The sequence below is a fragment of the Microtus oregoni genome, unplaced genomic scaffold (assembly GCF_018167655.1).
Source record: "Microtus oregoni isolate MIOR12 unplaced genomic scaffold, Mior012 000014F_ref0000157, whole genome shotgun sequence".
Taxonomy (NCBI): domain Eukaryota; kingdom Metazoa; phylum Chordata; class Mammalia; order Rodentia; family Cricetidae; genus Microtus; species Microtus oregoni.
The window spans coordinates 49450428-49469512 of record NW_024543073.1 but is presented as its reverse complement, the minus strand read 5'-3'; the positions used below and the strand labels follow the sequence as shown (position 1 = coordinate 49469512).

The 19085-nt window shown below is 44.2% G+C and overlaps 1 protein-coding gene across 3 annotated transcripts in view; it reads right to left on the bottom strand.

Moving 5' to 3' along the window:
• Rnf150 (ring finger protein 150) overlaps positions 1-19085 on the bottom strand; it is a 237412-nt gene that overhangs the window by 111836 nt on the left and 106491 nt on the right. For 2 of the 3 annotated variants that reach the window (XR_005975539.1, XM_041663362.1), the window contains exon 2: positions 5032-5282. Coding sequence is in view for 2 of the 3 variants with exons in the window: in XM_041663362.1 (XP_041519296.1) it covers positions 5032-5282 (251 nt within the window). In the remaining variant the exon portion in view is untranslated. The remainder of the gene's footprint in view (positions 1-5031; positions 5283-19085) is intronic. The other variant, XM_041663363.1, reaches the window with a different exon arrangement.

The window sequence follows — 19085 nt, the reverse complement described above, 5'->3', positions numbered from 1 at the left end:
AGCCTTTTCACTGTAGTCCAAGCCCACCGCGGGCCACAGTAATTACGGCCTTTTGCTCGGTGTCTGCTGCCTATTTTAATGTGTGTTTCTGTCGCTGCTACTCCAACACGGCCATAAGGGCAGAGCGCTTGTCTAGGTAACAAATGAGAAAATAACTTTAAAAACTATTTATACACTCAGAGGCATTTACAAAGCACACACAGGATGTGGTCAGAGTTCTTCCCTCCCTGGAAGACTGGGAGATAATTGCTAGGGGAGTTTGGTGTGGGAAGGACTCTTGCTCTGAAAGGCAGAGCTTCTGTTTCATTGTTACTGTATTTTCATTTTTGTTTGATTTTTTTAAAGAGTGCTTCATGGAATATAAGTTCCTAAGAAAATTGTATTTTTCCTCTATAGTGAAATTCTTAAAAGTTTATTTTTGTTTGAGACGGGGTGTTGGTGTGTGCTTTGCTTCGAAGTGATGTGTGTGCATGACCACGGCTAACTGGATATTATATATATAAACCTCATTTTTCTATAATTCTAGAGGAGAGTCAGAAAGATGATCCTGTTTTGTTTCAAACTGTGTCATAAGAACTAAAATCCTCATATCTATATACACACACATATGAAATGAACTATTTACATTTAAATACTATTTTCTAAGAGCTCCTTGCTTTGCCTATTAGAGTGATTCTACTGACATCCTTCTGAAAATGCTAAACATTTCTTGTTTGATCCTCCCACACAGGTCTGGCATGGTATCACTCTGACCTTATATTTGAGGCGATCTGGGCGTCTGGGCCTGGGTAGGAGAAACGGCTCATGTAAGTCCATGCCTTTCCGTCTCATCGAATGTTTGACCCACACTGGCCCTGATTCCCAGACTGGCACCTTTAACTGCCACTGTATTTTAGGAAGCACGGCACAGCAGCCGAGTTTGGTCTCCACTCTCAGCTGCAGTCCTTGCTCTGTGTCTCCGTGTCAAAGACTCGCTGCCAACACCCAGGGATCTCACCCCAAAGGCAGCTGCACTGACCTGACCATCTCAGGACAGCATGGAAAGCATCCGTATCATGTAAGAAGCTGGGGAAAGTTTTAAGACTATGAGCCACAGGAAGCCAGGTGGACATCCAGGACAGGCTAATTCAAGCTCGGCCTCCTTCAGATACCCTCCAGCAGAACACATCCCGACATGAGATGCACTCCTCTCCTGCCTTAGCCCAGACTGAGGTCCTATAAAGACCTGAAGGCACTGGGCAATGGTGGTGTACACTTTTAACCCCAGCAGTCGGGATGCAGAAGTAGGCTGATCTCAGTGAGTTCGAGGACAGCCTGGTCTACAAGAGCTAATTCCAGAACAGGCTCCAAAGCTACAGAGAAAACCTATCTGGAAAAAAAAAACAGAAGAAGAAAGAAGAAGAAGAAGAAGAAGAAGAACAAGAACAAGAAGAACAAGAAGAGGAGGAGGAGGAAGAGGAGGAGGAGGAGGAGGAGGAGGAGGAGGAGGAGAAGAAGAAGAAGAAGAAGAAGAAGAAGAAGAAGAAGAAGAAGAAGAAGAAGAAGACAACGACCTGAAGGCTCACTCTTTCTGAAGGTCAGTGACACTTTAATAAAAAGAAACAATTCAAGTCAACCCTCTGCTTATTCTGGAGATACTGCACAGCTGTCCTGGTCTGTTGCGCAGAAAAGACGTTTTGTCCTAAGTTCTCATTCCATTCTTTCAAAGGGGCTAAAAATGTAGGGTCCACATTGATCTGGAGACAGGGCTAACTTTTAACACGGTCCCATCGCTGAGTGACCTTGGGGATAACACACTGTAATTCCAGGAAAGTTAATAAACGTCTCACCGAGCATGTGCGCGCCTAAATGGACTTGCAAGCCCTGTCCACCTGCAGAAAGCAGAGTGACCAAAATGACTATGCAACCAATTGAAGGTCTAGCTAGTTCACAACTAACAATTTCATTCTCGCCTTCAGCACTAAATGGCTGCTGAGATTCTCCAAGAGCAGAGAAGTCACATATTTTTATTTATGACTGTCTGGTTGGCTGATGACTATCTTTTTAATAACCAATGTACAAATACATATTTCCTACAGAACTCTATAGGAGTCAGCTGGACACATGCCACACTCACCACCTTGAGGATAACTGGTTTTATATGCTCTACTACTGCAGAACATTTAGAGAGGACACAGAATTGGACTCATCCAGTTACCACCATGACTATAATAACGGATGCCACTCACTGGGAACTGCTATCAAAAGTCACCACTGAAAAATTAAATATTCATTCTTAATTAAAAAAACTCAGTAAAGTTGACGTTTGCAAAATTACATCTTTTGTAGCATGAGAAAATATCTCAACCTATAAAACTGAATGAAAATAATATGATGGAATTTATCTTAAAATTCTCATTAAATTGAGAGTATTCCCTTACATGGGGCTGGAGAGATGGCTCAGGGGTTAAAAACACAGCCTGCTCTTCCAAAGGTCCTGAGTTCAATTCCCAGCAACCACACGGTGGCTTACAACCATCTGTAATGAGATCTGGTGCCCTCTTGAGGAAGAGACCTGGTCAGTCGTTCTCATGAACTTAGACCATGAAACCCAAATGGACAGGTTCAACAGAACCGCCATATACGGGCTGCCCATGTATACTATAGGATGGGAGATTAACATCCATGTCATTTTAGGTTATTCAGAGGGGTCATTGGGCATGCATGCCGGTGAAATGAAGCAGGATGTTTAAAGTTAGAAACAATTAAGCCAACACATAACGATTAAATAACTGGGAACAAGCATAAGAAAACTGTCAGACTGATAGATTTTAACAGTGCTACCGGAGACTAAAGAGTCAAGAAAGAGCAAAAACATAAACTGTGCTTAGGAGGCTCAACATCCCAGTTATAAACTTAGCCGGAGTTATCCTATAGCTTTGAAAGTTGGCATGAAATCCACACTCTTAAGCACAAACGTAGTAAAGAGTAACACAACAGAGGAGACCAACAGAAACAGATGGGAGGGATGTTGTCATTCCGTAGTTCTTGGGAGAACACCGTACTGGAGCAATACGACACTGGGTGGGAGCACGGGGATCCACAGATGGGAGGTGTGTGGTAATTCTGTAGTTCTTGGGAGAATGTGGTACTGAGCACAGGCAGATGGAGGGAATGGTTCAGAGAGCATTGAAGCAGGATAAGTGCCTCTCACAGGGGTATCTCATATTGCTAAAGGAGGCTGCTATACAGGAGGGGAAAGTTCATTATTCAGCACATGCCAGTTATAAAAATGGCAGGTCTTCATAAAAAATTTTGCACCTCTGCTTCATTCTTCATAAAGAAAAGTTCTGTAAGATTTAGCTACAAAAGGTAAATCAAAATGAGGTGGAGGAAAAGAGAGAGAATGTTTTTTTCTAAAGTTTGGGCTCAGAGAAAAGATCTGGTTACACAAGCTTTAGTGGTTTATTCAAGACTGGATAGATTTCAGCCACTTAGTCACAGCGACACATCTTCACGCTTCAAGAACCACAGATACAGGCAAAGATAATGGGAAGCCCCATTATGTAGCCCCATATTGTAAAAACAACAATGGCTAATTTCCTTGACCAATAAACACCCGATACACACTAATAGGAAATTATCCAACCACTCAACTGAAAAGACCATCAGATGGCAGAAGGAGGTTTGTAACAGGGACCCGTATTTTATACTGTGCTTGGACACATGGTTAGCATTACTTATAATTTAAAATGTTATAGCTGGGAATGTAGCATGTTGGTGGGCTGTGGCTTAGTATGTACAAGTCCAGGGGTTCAACGCCCAGCACCACGGCAACAAACCAAGAAAAGAGCGAGTCTATTCATCAAATCAATAAAAAGCTGCAACATTTGGTAAGGATATGGAAAGCTACTTTAAAAAAACATGTTTTTGTGTATGTGTGTCTCTGAGTATGTGTCTGTCCATCTGTGTGTCTGTATACATGTATGTACATATGCTCGTGCTTCTTCCAAGAGGTGCAGGGGGATGCCCTGCTTTGTGGGAGTCACTTCTCTCCTTCTAGTCGTGGATTCTGGAGCTTTTAAACTCATGTTATCAGGAGTGAAGTCATGCACCTTTGCCTGCCGAGCCAAACTGCTGTCCCCAATAATACTTTTTAAATATTGTTGGTTGAAATAGAAATTGGCTCAACAATGTTTTTTTGGAAGACAACTTTGCAGTCATCGTAGTTTAAATACATATTCTATTGTCTTAGCAATTACGCTTCCAGGATTTACCTTATAGATACGCTAAAATATGCGCTAAGTATCACATGTGTGTGTCTTGTTTGAAAGAGAAAGCATGCCCATTAATGGGAACTGGGTGAATGAATCTGATGATGAAAGCAGTGCCATGCTGGGCACTCATGAGAAACGAGAAGGCTCTTGGATTTTGTGTTGGGATGAATTAATCTCCACGATGAAGAGAGAGAAAGGGGCAGAGTTAAATATGCTCTCATTCTGTTTTTAAAAAGTGTGATTATATATAGAAGCATATGCATTGAGACATGCATAAAATATCCCTAAAAGATACTCTATGGATTCATATGGAAGGCGATTTTTTCATTGCATACCATTCACATTTTATACTATATATATATGTTCAAAAATGAACTACTTAAGAAAACAGTTTTATTTTAAAAACAAAATTCTCATCCTTCCTTCTGTTCCCAAGGAGACAATCCTGGTTATTTTTGAATCAGGTTGTCACTATTTAGTACAATCTAGGCTCCTGTCAATCTACTTAAATAAACGGTTGTTTAAAAATGAGCAAAGGGAGGGAGCATGGACTCAATCACCAGCATCAGTAGATGGCAATATCAATAAAGCATCAGAATACAGCAGTGTGAGAGGCTTTTGAAGAACTGCACTGCAGAAGGGCAGTGTTTTGGGGGTGGAGTTGGCAGACATTTTTGATCCTACCCTGTTATTTGTGAGTTGCGCAATTTATACCATAATATGTGTTGCTGGCATTAAGTTTACAAAGCCATGCTTTTCTTAACGAGAGACTCACCTGATTCCTGTCCCTGGCATTTGCATAGCGAAACCTCTGGATGTAGTAAAAGACCAGCCATGCGAGGGAGATGGTCATGAGGACGATGAAGGAGATGGACACAAACACAACTGACGTGCGGCTCACGTATTTCTGCAAGTTCCGGGTCCCGATGGTGATGTACATGGTCACGGTGACGTTCCTTTCCAGCAGGCTTACTATCTCCTTCCCTTTGGGCTCAGGAATCATTATAGCCACGATGTCTTCCACACCTGGGGTGAGAGGGGCGAGGAAGCGGGAATGAGGGTTGGGCGAGGGGAGGCAGTCAGAGTGAAATGTTTGGGAGGGCACTAAGAGATGGCATTGCTTTCTGTTAGCCAGGGCCGCACCATTTTGTAAAGTGTCATCATTTTGATTGACAGTTCTCCCAACTATAGTAATTTGGTCTCTAGGATTAAAGGTAACTTGCGTTTCTAGGTTGTGCCCTCCCGGCCATCATCCCTGACTGCGAGCATGTGTTAAGGACTTCCATCAAAACACACGATGTGCCTCTCACTCTTCCTCTGAAACCTCTAAGAAGGCCCCAAATACCTCTCCCAGCTGCCATGCGGCTGTCTGTTACAATGTTAATACGTCTTCTAATAACGTTCTTTTTTTTTGTTTGTTTGTTTGTTTTTTTTTTTTTTTGTTTTTCGAGACAGGGTTTCTCTGTGGTTTTGGAGCCTGTCCTGGAACTAGCTCTTGTAGTCCAGGCTGGTCTCGAACTCACAGAGATCCGCCTGCCTCTGCCTCCCGAGTGCTGGGATTAAAGGCGTGCGCCACCACCGCCCGGCCTCTAATAACGTTCTTTAACTTCAAAGCACAATCCAACTCAATGTTCCCCTTGAACCCCAAATCTAAAAATTTCACTTCCAGAATCTTCTTCAAAGCTGAGACACCAAACAGCCAGAGTCTGAGTCTCATCTTGCCTTCTATCAGCTCCCCAGAGATGCTCTTACACACACACACACACACACACACACACACACACACACACACACACACAATGTTGTGATTCAGACACCAGCAAGGCCATGTCCAGGCTACTTTTCCACTCTCTAAGGTACCGCCCCTGAATTTGGTCCAAGTGGACCCTTCCATAGATTCCCAGGAACAACCAAAGAAGTTTCCACTCCATGGTAAGGAATCAGAGGCACAGCTTCTGGCCCCAACCTCAGCGCTCTCTCCCTTATCCCTCACGTACTCTGCAAACACTCAGTTGCAGATCTCTGAGTACCATTTTTAAAAGAGATTTTCTCTAACAGTGACTACCCAAGCAACAGAAGTCAGGGATTCTTAGAGATCTCTGGCAGGACTGGCTAACTGATATAACGGTCTCAGAGCTATTTTCTGCATATTTTACCCAATTCAGTGGAAGTGGTTATGTGTTCTCATGTCAAGCAAAGAGAAGATGAAGGGAGATAACCCTGAAACAATATGACCTCATATATTTCCACCACAGTGCCCTTGGGTTTGCACAGTTAGAAGGAAGAGGCTTTCTTCTGGGACTCAGTCATATGTGTCACGGTACTGTATGAGAGGCTGGTCTCAGTGAGGACTAAGCATTAACGCACAGGGTCTTTTTGTAAGCACAGGACACCAGACTCAAAGGAGCCAACCCAACCTGTCGCTGTAGCTGAAACATGGAACAGAATCCCACAGTTCAGTCTGCAGGAGAAGCTGCAAGCTGAGTTGCACGCACCATCCTACATCCAGGCGGAAATAGTCTGTTACCTGAGGCGATTAAACGAAATGGAACCCACGTGCTATTTAGGGAGTTGTAGATTCAGGGAGGAAAGGAAAGCCTGCTGTAGATGCTCATAGACTGTGGTCTGGCAGCCAGGTGGTACAGGATCGCTCAGCTAGGCTGAACCAGATAACATCTGTGTGTGCGTGCGTGCGCGCGCACACGTGTGTGTGTGTGTGTGTGTGTGTGTGTGTGTGTGTGGGTAGTGGTGGGGGTGATATTACTAGTCTCTTCGACTTTACTCTCTATTCACGGCTTCAGTCCCACATCCTTGACCATGTCTCCTACAGGCTGATTAAGTATTTTAAAAGTCAGTCAGCTCCCTTACGACCGTGTATTTGTTACTTTAACACATTTTTACATCATTAAAAAAGCAACCCAGGTGCACACAAAGGAGACTTGCCATTGGTTATGTATTGTTGCTTTGATGTTAGAAGAGCATCAAGCTCTTTGCTGGGCGTCCAGGTTTTGTTGCTGTCTTTAAGAGCCCCTGAAACTCATGGCTTGAATTGTAACTTGGCCGCATGTTCCCCCCACCTCCTGCAGCCCCTTCTCATGCTGTGTTTATTCTGGCTAATGGCTTCCTGTGGTCTGGGGTTTTGCGAGGGATTAAGGCCACTCCCAGGTTTTGCCTGTATGGAAATATGATCTGCTTTGTACTCTGGACTAATCTGGCCTGGGGTGGGGTTCAGCCCAGAGTTGCAGTTATTCTGGAGATATATGAGGACTTGAGAGAGGGTCATGATTTTCTATTTATTTCCTTGTTTATATTCTCTAGGCTTATTTAAAGCTCTAGATTAGATTTTTGTAAAGGCAGGATGTGAGGGTAAGTTAAGAGGCTCTCTATGCTCAGACAGGCACAAATTTATATTTTGACAGCCAAATGAAAATATTTCTTAATTACTTCCAGTTTTGATACGCTCTTTAAAAGGTTTGTTTCCTCCCAAGACCATAGAACTTCTTATTTAAAAACAGCTTTCCTAAACCACATAGTTTTACCATCCTTATTTTAAACCTTTAGCAACCAAAATACTTGGCTTGCTGACAAAACAGTATTTACTAAGTTCTCTTAACGGATAAGCAGAAAGGACGGAGACTAGAATCTGATTTACTTTCCCACTAAATTCTCGGCTTTATTTTGTACCGTTTGTTTTATGAGGTTGATCTACTTCTTGCTGAACCTCTCCCAACTTTCAGTCTTAAAGCCTTTCACCCGTTTCCTACCCCATGGCTGGAATGCCAGCCCCCACACCGGTCTCCAGTTTTCCTATTAGGAATTCACACTTGGGAGCCTGTGCAGTACAGTCATTCAGACTTGCTCTTTGGAACCAGATGGCATGTTTTAATCCAGTGCAGCACTTTAAAAATAGGTCCCGAAAGCTTGGATCATCGCGAGGCTCTGAATTATGCATTATCTGCTTTCAGGGATCTGAGAAAACATTTTCTCTTTCTGTGGGGTAAGGTATAATTAACTATTTTAAACTGTTTGTTTTAAACCTAAGTGCCTCGTGACTGCCTGTTGTGTCTACAACTGTGGGTACTTCAGGACCTACGACATGCCCTGGGAAGGAGGAAAGCAAGCAGGGCCATGGGGCAGGTCTATTCGTCTGGACACAAGGCTTACTAATTTCTGTTTTTCTTTGTACTTTAGGCTGTATACTTTGTACAGTAAGTTGCATTGGGGATATGAATTTATCCCAGTGGGAATAGTCACTAAAAACTGGATGCCTAGGAGCTTGAGAGATGGCTGAGTGGTTAAGAACATTTGCTGCTTTCTCAGAGGACCCGAGTTCAACTCCCAGCACCCACACAAAGGGCTCACAATTGCTTGTAACTTCATATCTAAGGGATCTAAGGGATATGATGTAGTTTATTGATCTTTGCGGACCCCTGAATGGACATGGTGCACAGAAATTCATACAGGCATGCACACACGCGCATACACACACACACACACACACACACACACACACACTAAATTGGGTGTCCTGGTGTAAAGTTAACTGCATTTGGATGAATTATTCTGATCAGTGAACAAAATCCAGGAGGACCTAGTTTGTTCGAGGGGACCCGGGCACCGACGTGAGTAGTCACACTCTCCCCTGATCTTCACTTTCGTCCAGATGCACACCTGCAGCAGAAGTGTGGCTGTGGGCGTGCAGAGACAGGAGAGGAGAGGAACGAGAGCTCTGATGATGTGGCAGGGTTGGCCGGAAGGCACCAGGAACAGTCCAGGGTTAAATGCTGCTCCGCTGAAGCACTTTTTACCCATGACTCCTGGGTCTGAGCGGTGACACACACAGATAGATGTTTGGTGTGGGTAAAACCCAACATAGTCAAAGCTATTTGGGTAATTTCACGTTTGCCATGACACCAAGACACTTTGCTGCCAAATGCCTGCTTTGGTCAACAACATGCAATAACGAAGAGTTTCTCACATACATTAATCCATGAGAAACTGAAGGCAAAATGGTCTATGCAAACTTGCACTGCATGGTTGACAACATAAAACCACTAAGAATAAACTTAATAAACATTGGAGCTAAATGAAGAGAAACATGCAATAAAATTTCGCTGAGAGACATAAAAATTCCAAAGGGACAGATGTCATTTTAAACGTTTTAAACACAAGAGTTACTTATTTAGTAGTATGTAGTATGTGATTTTAGTTAGCTATTGGTAGTTATGACTTTGTTGTTCTCATAGTATAGCCAAGGAGCATAGTCTCTTGAAATTGATCATCCTTTTAGGGGAGAGGGTTCTATCTGTATTTTTAAAATACAAATATCTATTCCCTGATGGCTACAAATGTCTCAGTGATCAAACTTAGTTCTTGTTGTCAAATCTTCTTTATTCCTAATTTTCTCTGATCAGTTTCATGACATAGTGTGATAGCAATCGATAGTCTAATAAAACTACTGACCATGGCCTGGGACATCCCTCAGGAGTTAAAGGGCTTGCCACGCAAACAGCAAGCCTGAAGGCCACAGTTTGGAGCTGCAGAATCTGGTAAGAGCTGGATGGACATAGTGGCCACTCCTGAGGACTTCCAGAGCTCAGAAGGTAGATACTAGATCTCTGGAGCAGACTGGCTGCGTAGATTCGGTGATATCAGGTGATTTCTGAGCCTGATTGAGAGACTCAGCTTGAAAATACAGTGTAGAGATGGGCAAGAAAGAGTCCAGATGTCCTTCTGGAGCCTCCGCATGGAAGCCCACCTGCACACCCGTGTGCACGCACACATGTAAGTGAGTACATGCAGAAGCAGACACACACATGGAAGCCCACTTGCACACCCGTGTGCACACACACATGTAAGTGAGTACATGCAGAAGCAGACACACAAGGAAGCACACCTGCACACCCGTGTGCATGCACACATGTGAGTACATGCAGAAGCGATACACACATGGAAGCACACCTGCACACCCGTGTGCACACACACATGTAAGTGAGTACATGCAGAAGCAGACACACACATGGAAGCACACCTGCACACCTGTGTGCACACACACATGTGAGTACATGCAGAAGCAGACACACACATGGAAGCCCACCTGCACACCCGTGTGCACACACACATGTAATTGAGTACATGCAGAAGCAGACACACAAGGAAGCACACCTGCACACCCATGTGCATGCACACATGTGAGTACATGCAGAAGCAGATACACACATGGAAGCACACCTGCACACCCGTGTGCACACACACATGTAAGTGAGTACATGCAGAAGCAGACACACAAGGAAGCACACCTGCACACCTGTGTGCACACACACATGTAAGTACATGCAGAAGCAGACATACATGAAAATGAACAAATAAAACCCAAAACCCTAAACTAAACTGTTGTTGGGTTTGTTTTTTCAGCTCTTCTGGTTGCTCGTTGGTGCAGTTGGGTTTGCATAGCTAATGGCACGTGGGTCCCCATGCTTTTCCTGTTGATAGCACTGCTGCAGCTGAGGGCTCTCAAGCCATTGTCCCCTCTCCTCAGCAACATCTGCTCTCCCTCTCCAGCCCAAAGTTGCATGCTACCTGTCTTTGTAAATGCACCATGTCTGCTTGCAAGCCCTCAGCCATTACTTTGGTGCAACATGAACATATTTTCAGTCTGAGGCCTTCCATTCTTTCCTGAATGTTCGACTTCATGTTTTCTTCAAGTGTATCTTTCACTGCCTCTCCCTCTTCTGTAAGTTCTGTTGTCCCATTGGTGGGCTGCACTCTTATTTCCTACATGTTTCTTGTTCTTTCCCATTGCTCGCGGTGTTGTCTTACATATTTATATTACATTATGATGAACACATGGAACTGAACTACATAATTCACTCAAATACAGAAATTACTTGGACATCACAGATTTCCCACGTACATATTTTTAAAACTAAGCCCACAATTGTATGACAATTATCATAGAGTAATAAAACCATGATATAGTGAAGACACTGAAATAGTCAGTCACCACTAAGAGTCCCTTCCGGTCATCTCTCCCTTTACTAACCCTTAAGAACTATACATATTTGTCATTTCTGTACTATCGTGTAGACGGAACCACACATACATAAACTCTTTAGAATACTTTTCTTTCACTTAGCATAGTGCCTGTACTATTCCCCCAAACGTCCATCACTAACTTAGACCCTTTCATTCACTGAATTTCCCAGTGTGGACCGGGAAGCATAGCTCTCTCAACATTAGCCGGCTGATGGATATGTGTTTGCTGTCAGTGTTGGGCTCTCATGAGCAAAGCTGCTGTAAACATTCATGTAGATGTTTTATGTGAATGTAAATTTTTATTTCTCTGGGATAAAAGCCAAGTGCTGCAGCTCCCAGGGTACGTGGAGGCTGAGCGCTTGAGATTTTATAAAACTGTGAGACTGTTGCAGACTGGTTCTCACACTCTGCATTCCTCCAGCAACATCTTAATCTTCTTTGTCACCAAGCTGCCTTGACTTCTGTACTGTTCTGATGATTCTGTCAGCCGTTCTCACATGTGGACATCATGAAGCCTTTACGCTATCCTCTCCCATTCTGGCTGATCTGTGGGTTTCTGGATTGCCTTTCTGTCACTGAGACTAAATGCTGGAATAAAGCAACTTAAGGAGAAACGGTTTACTTGGGACCACACCATTGAAGGTTTCCATCCATGGCCTCCTGGCTCCTGTTGTCTTTGTGCCTGGCATGCACGTCAATCACGCCAGAAGCAGATGACAGAGAAGTACAGCCACTTAGAGAGACCAAGGAGCAAAGAGAGCTCATGGGCCATTGTGCCACTTCCCTCACAGACATGCCTCCGCTGACCGAAGCCGGCGAATTCTCAGGTGAAAGATCCCACCACTTCCCAGATACTGCCACAAGTAGAGTGCCAGCCTTTGGGGACCCTTGGAACCGAACCATAGCTGCTTTTCAAGCGCACCCCCCTTTTTAAATATTATCCATTTCACATTCAGAATTTTCACTGTGCTTTTCTTCAAATTACTGTATTTCTCATAGTAAATATTTCTCACTAGCTCCTCTCCATAGCGCCTAGCTCCTGGGTTGCACTGGTCAACACTGCCTGTGGCTCATTTTTCAAACCATTCCTCCTCAAGCGGTAGAGCCGCAGCCTGTCCTGTCATGGATAACGCCAGCAGCTGTCTCCTGCGCTTGCCTCTGAGTTCATGCTGACCCATCTACTGTGTCTGGGGAAATCTCAGTCGAAAGCCTTGGCTTAGTGGCTGCAGAACGTTAAGAAGAAAGAGATTGCATCCACTGCACTCCATCCGTGTGCAATTGACAACCAATGCCTCTTCCTTCACTGGGCTCTGTGACGAGCTACTGTTCTCTCAGATGGCCCTTGTTACCTTTACCCGCTCTTGGAGCCCAGGCTTCCCACATGCTGACCACATTTTTTTTTTTTATTGCAGACCAAATAACTATAAATGGTTATAACAGCCTGATACCATCCAACCCGGCCCAATTTCAAACTCGTGTTCCCTTTCTCTGTCTCTTGGAAAGTCTGGACAGTAATGCCCTAGCCTTCTCCTGGAATGGTCCCAGCACCCCTTCCCGAAACAGTTCCAACTCTTGTTTATTCCTCCTATCACGCCTTTGATTCCCAGTTTAACCATCACTTCCTCAGGCTGCTGTTTATCCTCTACTGCATACAGTAACTCCTTCCTTCTGGTCCTCTCCAGACTCCCATTAGAGACTCTGCCAGTACAGTAACTTCCCAAATGCTGCTTCCTGTCTTTCCATCGCTCTCTGGGCACTGATGTCCTCTACTTTCCATCAGCCCCCACCAGGCTGCTCCCCCTACCCGGACTCATCACACTGAGAAACTCCTTGCACTTCACTCCCTTGCTCTTCCGTTTATCCACAGATAACTCCCCTGCCAACTCCGCCTTTCTAGGCCTCCACGTCGCCCTGTGACAGAAGCAGAGAGAAAGGCCTCAGAAGTCAACAGCTTCCATTGAAATGCAAGATCGCCGTGCTCAAATGAGCACTGTATATTGTCCTGTTCTACTTGACCTTTCACCCTTCTTCCAAAGAATGACCTCATACCTTATGTCTCCCTGACAACCTCCCACACCCCTTCCCACCCATGTTCTCCATTACTGATCTTGACTGCAAGAGTTCTTGAAGAAAAGCACCTAGCAGCAGGAAATTCTCCCTCCTACTATGAAATGTGGTAATTCGCCTAGAACAACCGGGCACAGGGCCCGCCATAGGAAAACCACTAAGTACATGGTAGCTTTTATTGCTACTGTTACCATTACCTCGCCAGTGCCAAACACAAATCAGTCTGCCTTCCAGCACCCTCCTCTTGCCACAACACAGGTGGCCAAATCCTGGCAGTGTGATGAACCCCACCTGTTGCCTGCCTCCCCGAGGTGCAGACTGGGCGCACAGGAAGTTTGTGCTGTGTTGAAAGAATGCTTTGATTCTTGCAGCATGCCTGCAGGTACCCCGGTGGTCTTAAATAAGAACTCCTGGGGGGCTAAGCTAGTGAACACGTTAGCACTGCAAGAGACAGAGGGGACAAACTTCCCTACAAGAGGAGAGTCAGAAATGAGGCCAGAAACAGCCAACACCAAGACTGACTCGCGAGCAAGCCAAAACTGAAGTCAGCCGAGCTCTGGACCTTCTCCTATTGCTCCCATTAATGAAATCACCTGAGACAAACCCCAAAAGGCTCCTCTGCATCCCACACAGCTAGGGCTGAAGCTTGAGGTGTTTTCATGCCCTTCCTACGTGTTGTCTAACTTAATTTTCCTTCAATTAATTTATGCAGCATTTGCAATAGAATTCACCTCTAGTGTCTTCATCTGTTCAGAAAAGAATGTCTACACCCAGTTACACTGTGAACACCTGTCTGGTCCAAACACTCAGAGCCACCCTAAACTGGAAGAGTGGCCATTCCCACAGATGCCAGTATTCTAGCAGACTTCCTACCTCAGGGAGATGCTTCTGCAACATAGAACCAGACACCTTTGGTAGGATCCCTGCATTTTCGCACACTGGGGGATAGGAAGGATATTGTAGGGAGCCTACTCTTTGTGACAGCAAATATACTTTATAGTATGGGTATGGATATTTAAATTCAAAGTACGATTAATTGAGGATTAAAACTTTATTATTTAGGAGCCAAACTGGTGATTTTTTTTTTGATGCAAACCAGTTGATAGGATTTCTCCAGAAGATATTTAAGTTCAAAACAGGAACGTCTGTGGGTTGTTAGATAAACACAGGACACTTTGGGCCACCCCAGTTCTCTGTTATAAACTGGAAAAAGTCCTTTGTGGTGTGTCACTGAAGTAACTGAATCCTCACCGTAGGATTTATCACCACAACCGATACCAGCAGCTCTCAAGAGGTCAGCAGCTCTCTAAAGGGTCTGTTTTCCCGGGAACAGCGGTCAGGACTTAACTAGTAGACCATACACTTTCCAAACATCCCCGTGTGCCTGTTGTCAAGTCTGTAGAAATCCTTACAGATTGCTGTGAGATACAGGGGAAGTTCTAAGTACAAAATGAGGCCTCGCTCGCCCCATCTGTAGCATTTTTCTTGGGACACGATCAGTAAATCAGACTCACAAATAACTTATTTCTAGTTTTTGTAACTATTATGATATAATAGGGTTGAGGTTGAAATGAAATCAATTACAGAGTACTGATTGGTTTTATAACAATGGAGTTTGAATTAGAGTCACTTTCATTACAACAAATAAACCCATGATCCTTCTGCTCATCTATAAAACATTTTAAATTTGAATTTTGGTTTGGACCAAAGCTCAATATCTGAATATCACTTAGGATCAGATTAATGAAATCATAAAACAGAAGATTATGAGGGACTAAAATTCTCCAGCACATTTTTCTCTCCCTCAAATCTTAAATAAAATTAAATAGAATCATTTGCTATAGCATCTAGCTGGGTGACTCTGCAAGATTTATTAAACCTTCAGTAATCTTAAAACTAAAAGGCCATTGTAGCTCATGACAGTCAATGCACCCAGTTCAGAATGCCGACTGGAGATGAAGTGGACAAGTTCAGATGATATGCTCAATACATAAGAACTATTATTGCATCACTTGCATTATTTGTTAAAATAAATGTCAAAGGCGTTACAGATAGTGTAAACCCTGCATTTAGATCCAAAGATGCAGGGAACGAAGTATGTTCTATTAACTGCCACCAGCATGGAAACAAACATGGATTTATGGACAACATGTCACTCCTGACTCGTGGAAGGACCCTCCAGTCAGCCATTGACAAGGGAACCTAGACCAGCGGAAAGAATGCCCTAAAAGCTCCCGTGTCGATGCCTTGCTCCTTAGTTCATGATGTTATCAGGGAGCGGCGGCTTAAGAGATGGAGTGTGGTTGGAAGACCCCTATCACGTAGGGACACACCCATGGAGGTGGTGATGGGCTCCAGGCCTTCTTTCTTTATTTCCTCTCTGTTACATTGTTGTCATACCAAACAATGTATTCCCACCACGATATCCTGCCCTAATATAAACCCCAAAGCAATGAGTCTATCTGGCTATGGACAGACACCTCCAAAATTGTGCACCAGGAAAACTTTTATTTGTATAAGCTGATCATCTCAGATATTATATTGAAGTTGTGGAAAATCTAACACAGATCATTTCTGGAGCATCAGAGGGCTGACATCCCACCCACACTGGTCAACTAAAGGATATTCGAAGGCAGATGAAAAGAAAATTCATCTTCGAGGTCAAAGATGAACATGACTGGGCTACTAGGTAATGACTAAGCCCATGCTCCTCTTTTGAGGTAGTGAAAAAAAAAAAAGCATACATTTCAGTCAGAATCGGTTACATGGCCAAAAAAGACAGGGGCTTGCATGTTGCCTTACATACAACTACTAGAGAAAACATCACCTACTGCCGATCAGACTATCCACAAGCAAGAACCTTGGATTGCAATGTAAGGCCCTTGGTATTCCGACTCTGTGGGGTCTCCAGATACGACGGCCTGTGCCCACGATGCTACATAAGCCAGGAGAGTGAGCAAATGCCCTCTTACATATTCTATCTAGTTGTCAATGAGCTGGGACTCCCCATTTACTGTTTAATTAGAAAATGTCTCACTACCCGATTCATCTGTCTCGTTAGTATTCAACAAGCTGCCTTTGAGTCCAAGAAATGAAATTTTCCTTATTGAAAATCCACATCAGGAAAAATCCCTCTTTGAAAGTCAACTTTGCTAGTCTGATGTGTGGAAGGTGGGAATCCCCACGATGTTCCCCGTGGAAAGATGACAGAGACTGTGAGCTCAGCCATATTAAGGTCAGATAGAGAGTAGCCGCTGGAATAAGGAAGCATGGGGAGCGAAGCCCTGGTGGGCAGTAGACAGGCTCTCCTAGCTCCAAAGCCTCACAAGCTTCGACCTGATGGGCAGTGTGGACTGGGCGTGGTGAGCCTTGCTGTGCAAGGTTTATACTCTCATGTGCACGAGCCGTCCCTGCATCTCCTTGATCTTTATTCTCTCCTCCAGTAGTTCTTAGGGCAGAGGAAACCAGCAAATTCTCTCGGGTCTTCAGGTCTGATCTGGGAGAGAGTTGGGCAGCGAGCGTGCATTGCGTAGCAGCTCCAGAATTGGAAGCATACCTGCTTTCCATGTTCGTAAGTCAAAGTGTCAAGCAGATATGGTCCATTACCCTACTGTAAACCACATGCAGGCTTTTCAGGACACACTGTTCTGATTTTCAACTGCCATTGCCTGGATTTCATTGACCAAGCAGTTTTTCCGGACCACTAAGGGTTGGGCACTGAATTATTGCCACCTGGGTGTAGCCTCAATGACTGAGGAAGTTGTGTATAAATACTACAGCCTCTCTCCCAGGGCTGGAATAGCTCTGTACACATTTCTACACCATTTTGCCAACCTTCCAAGTGGTATTAGCCTCGTTCCTCATAGGCTGATGGACAGTGTGCTGTTTCTGGGCGTCCTTCTTCCTGTGTCTACCTAAACAGGAGTTTCCTGGAGCTACCTTTTTCTGGGCGTCCTTCTTCCTGTGTCTACCTAAACAGGAGTTTCCTGGAGCTACCTTTTTCTGGGCGTCCTTCTTCCTGTGTCTACCTAAACAGGAGTTTCCTGGAGCTACCTTTTTCTGGGCGTCCTTCTTCCTGTGTTTACCTAAACAGGAGTTTCCTGGAGCTACCTTTTTCTGGGCGTCCTTCTTCCTGTGTCTACCTAAACAGGGGTTTCCTGGAGCTACCTTTTTCTGGGCGTCCTTCTTCCGGTGTCTACCTAAACAGGAGTTTCCTGGAGCTACCTTTTTCTGGGCGTCCTTCTTCCTGTGTCTACCTAAACAGGAGTTTCCTGGAGCTACCTTTTTCTGGGCGTCCTTCTTCCTGTGTCTACCTAAACAGGAGTTTCCTGGAACTACCTTTTTCTGGGCGTCCTTCTTCCTGTGTCTACCTAAACAGGAGTTTCCTGGAGCTACCTTTTTCTGGGCATCCTTCTTCCTGTGTCTACCTAAACAGGGGTTTCCTGGAGCTACCTTTTTCTGGGTGTCCTTCTTCCTGTGTCTACCTAAACAGGAGTTTCCTGGAGCTACCTTTTTCTGGGCGTCCTTCTTCCTGTGTCTACCTAAACAGGGGTTTCCTGGAGCTACCTTTTTCTGGGCGTCCTTCTTCCTGTGTCTACCTAAACAGGAGTTTCCTGGAGCTACCTTTCAAACAAACGCTTGGCATGGATCTAAAACCTCATCTTGTTCTGCCTCTGGGGCAACTGAGACTAACTCAAAACTATGACCCTGTGTCTTTCGTCATGGCTTTTTAATGTCACAAATACGATATAATAGGTTGTACCTCAGCAACACTTTAATGCTTCTTACATATGACCCTTCAATTTTTATTTGTTTTATAAATAGAAAAAAATCTAATATGCACAATACGTTGTGTGTGCCTGTGTGCACGTGTCCTTAAGTAACTCAACACCAGCTCCAATGAGAACAAAACATATAGAAGCATGAATTCTGCCCATATTTTCAATTTGAAAGGAGAATCATTCTTTAGAAGTGTCTTATGGTTTAGCTCTGTGCATTGCTCTGAAGATAGTTGGAGCCGTGTGTAGTTTGTGACTAGAGACTCCCGTCTGCTTTGCTTCTGACTGGACGAGAGCACAGTTGTGAACACTGAACAGGGCACTGACTAGGTATTCTAGTGGGCACCGCGCTCCGCTTGTCTCTAGCCCGCCCCCGCTGCTGGCATCTTCAGTGCAGCCCCGAGGTCAGGGGAATGAATCCTCCCATCTTAGGCCCTGTTAATTTGATCTTAACTTAAACCCAATACTAGGCCCAGTTATCAGAAAACCTTTAAAGTTCATTTGAAACAGGTTGAGTATTTGAAATCGCTTCTCATTTCCCCTGATTTTCGCGAAGTCTAAGTACAAATCAAGTGTTTTTGAAGAAAAGTAGCATCTAAGCCTCAGTGTAATGTGCTGAAATATAAAACATCCATGGTAGTTGAAGGTCAAGTATTTAAAAAATGATATTTAGATATTTGAAATTAATTTCTTTTTCTGAGTAGATACTGAAGTGAATTCTGGATATTGTGGATTGCATAAACCATATTTGATGTAATGTTTCCCATTTTTCTCTTCCTCTATGACAAACTGACCATGCCTCGCTGCCTGCGGGAATTATTGATCAGCCATACACACAAGAAGCGTATTTTCCAGCCTAGTGGGCACAGTCACTGCTGTGCAAAAGGGTCACGACAAGAAAGCCACCCCGTCTTCTTAAGGGGTTGACATCTTAAAGTGACTGTCACAG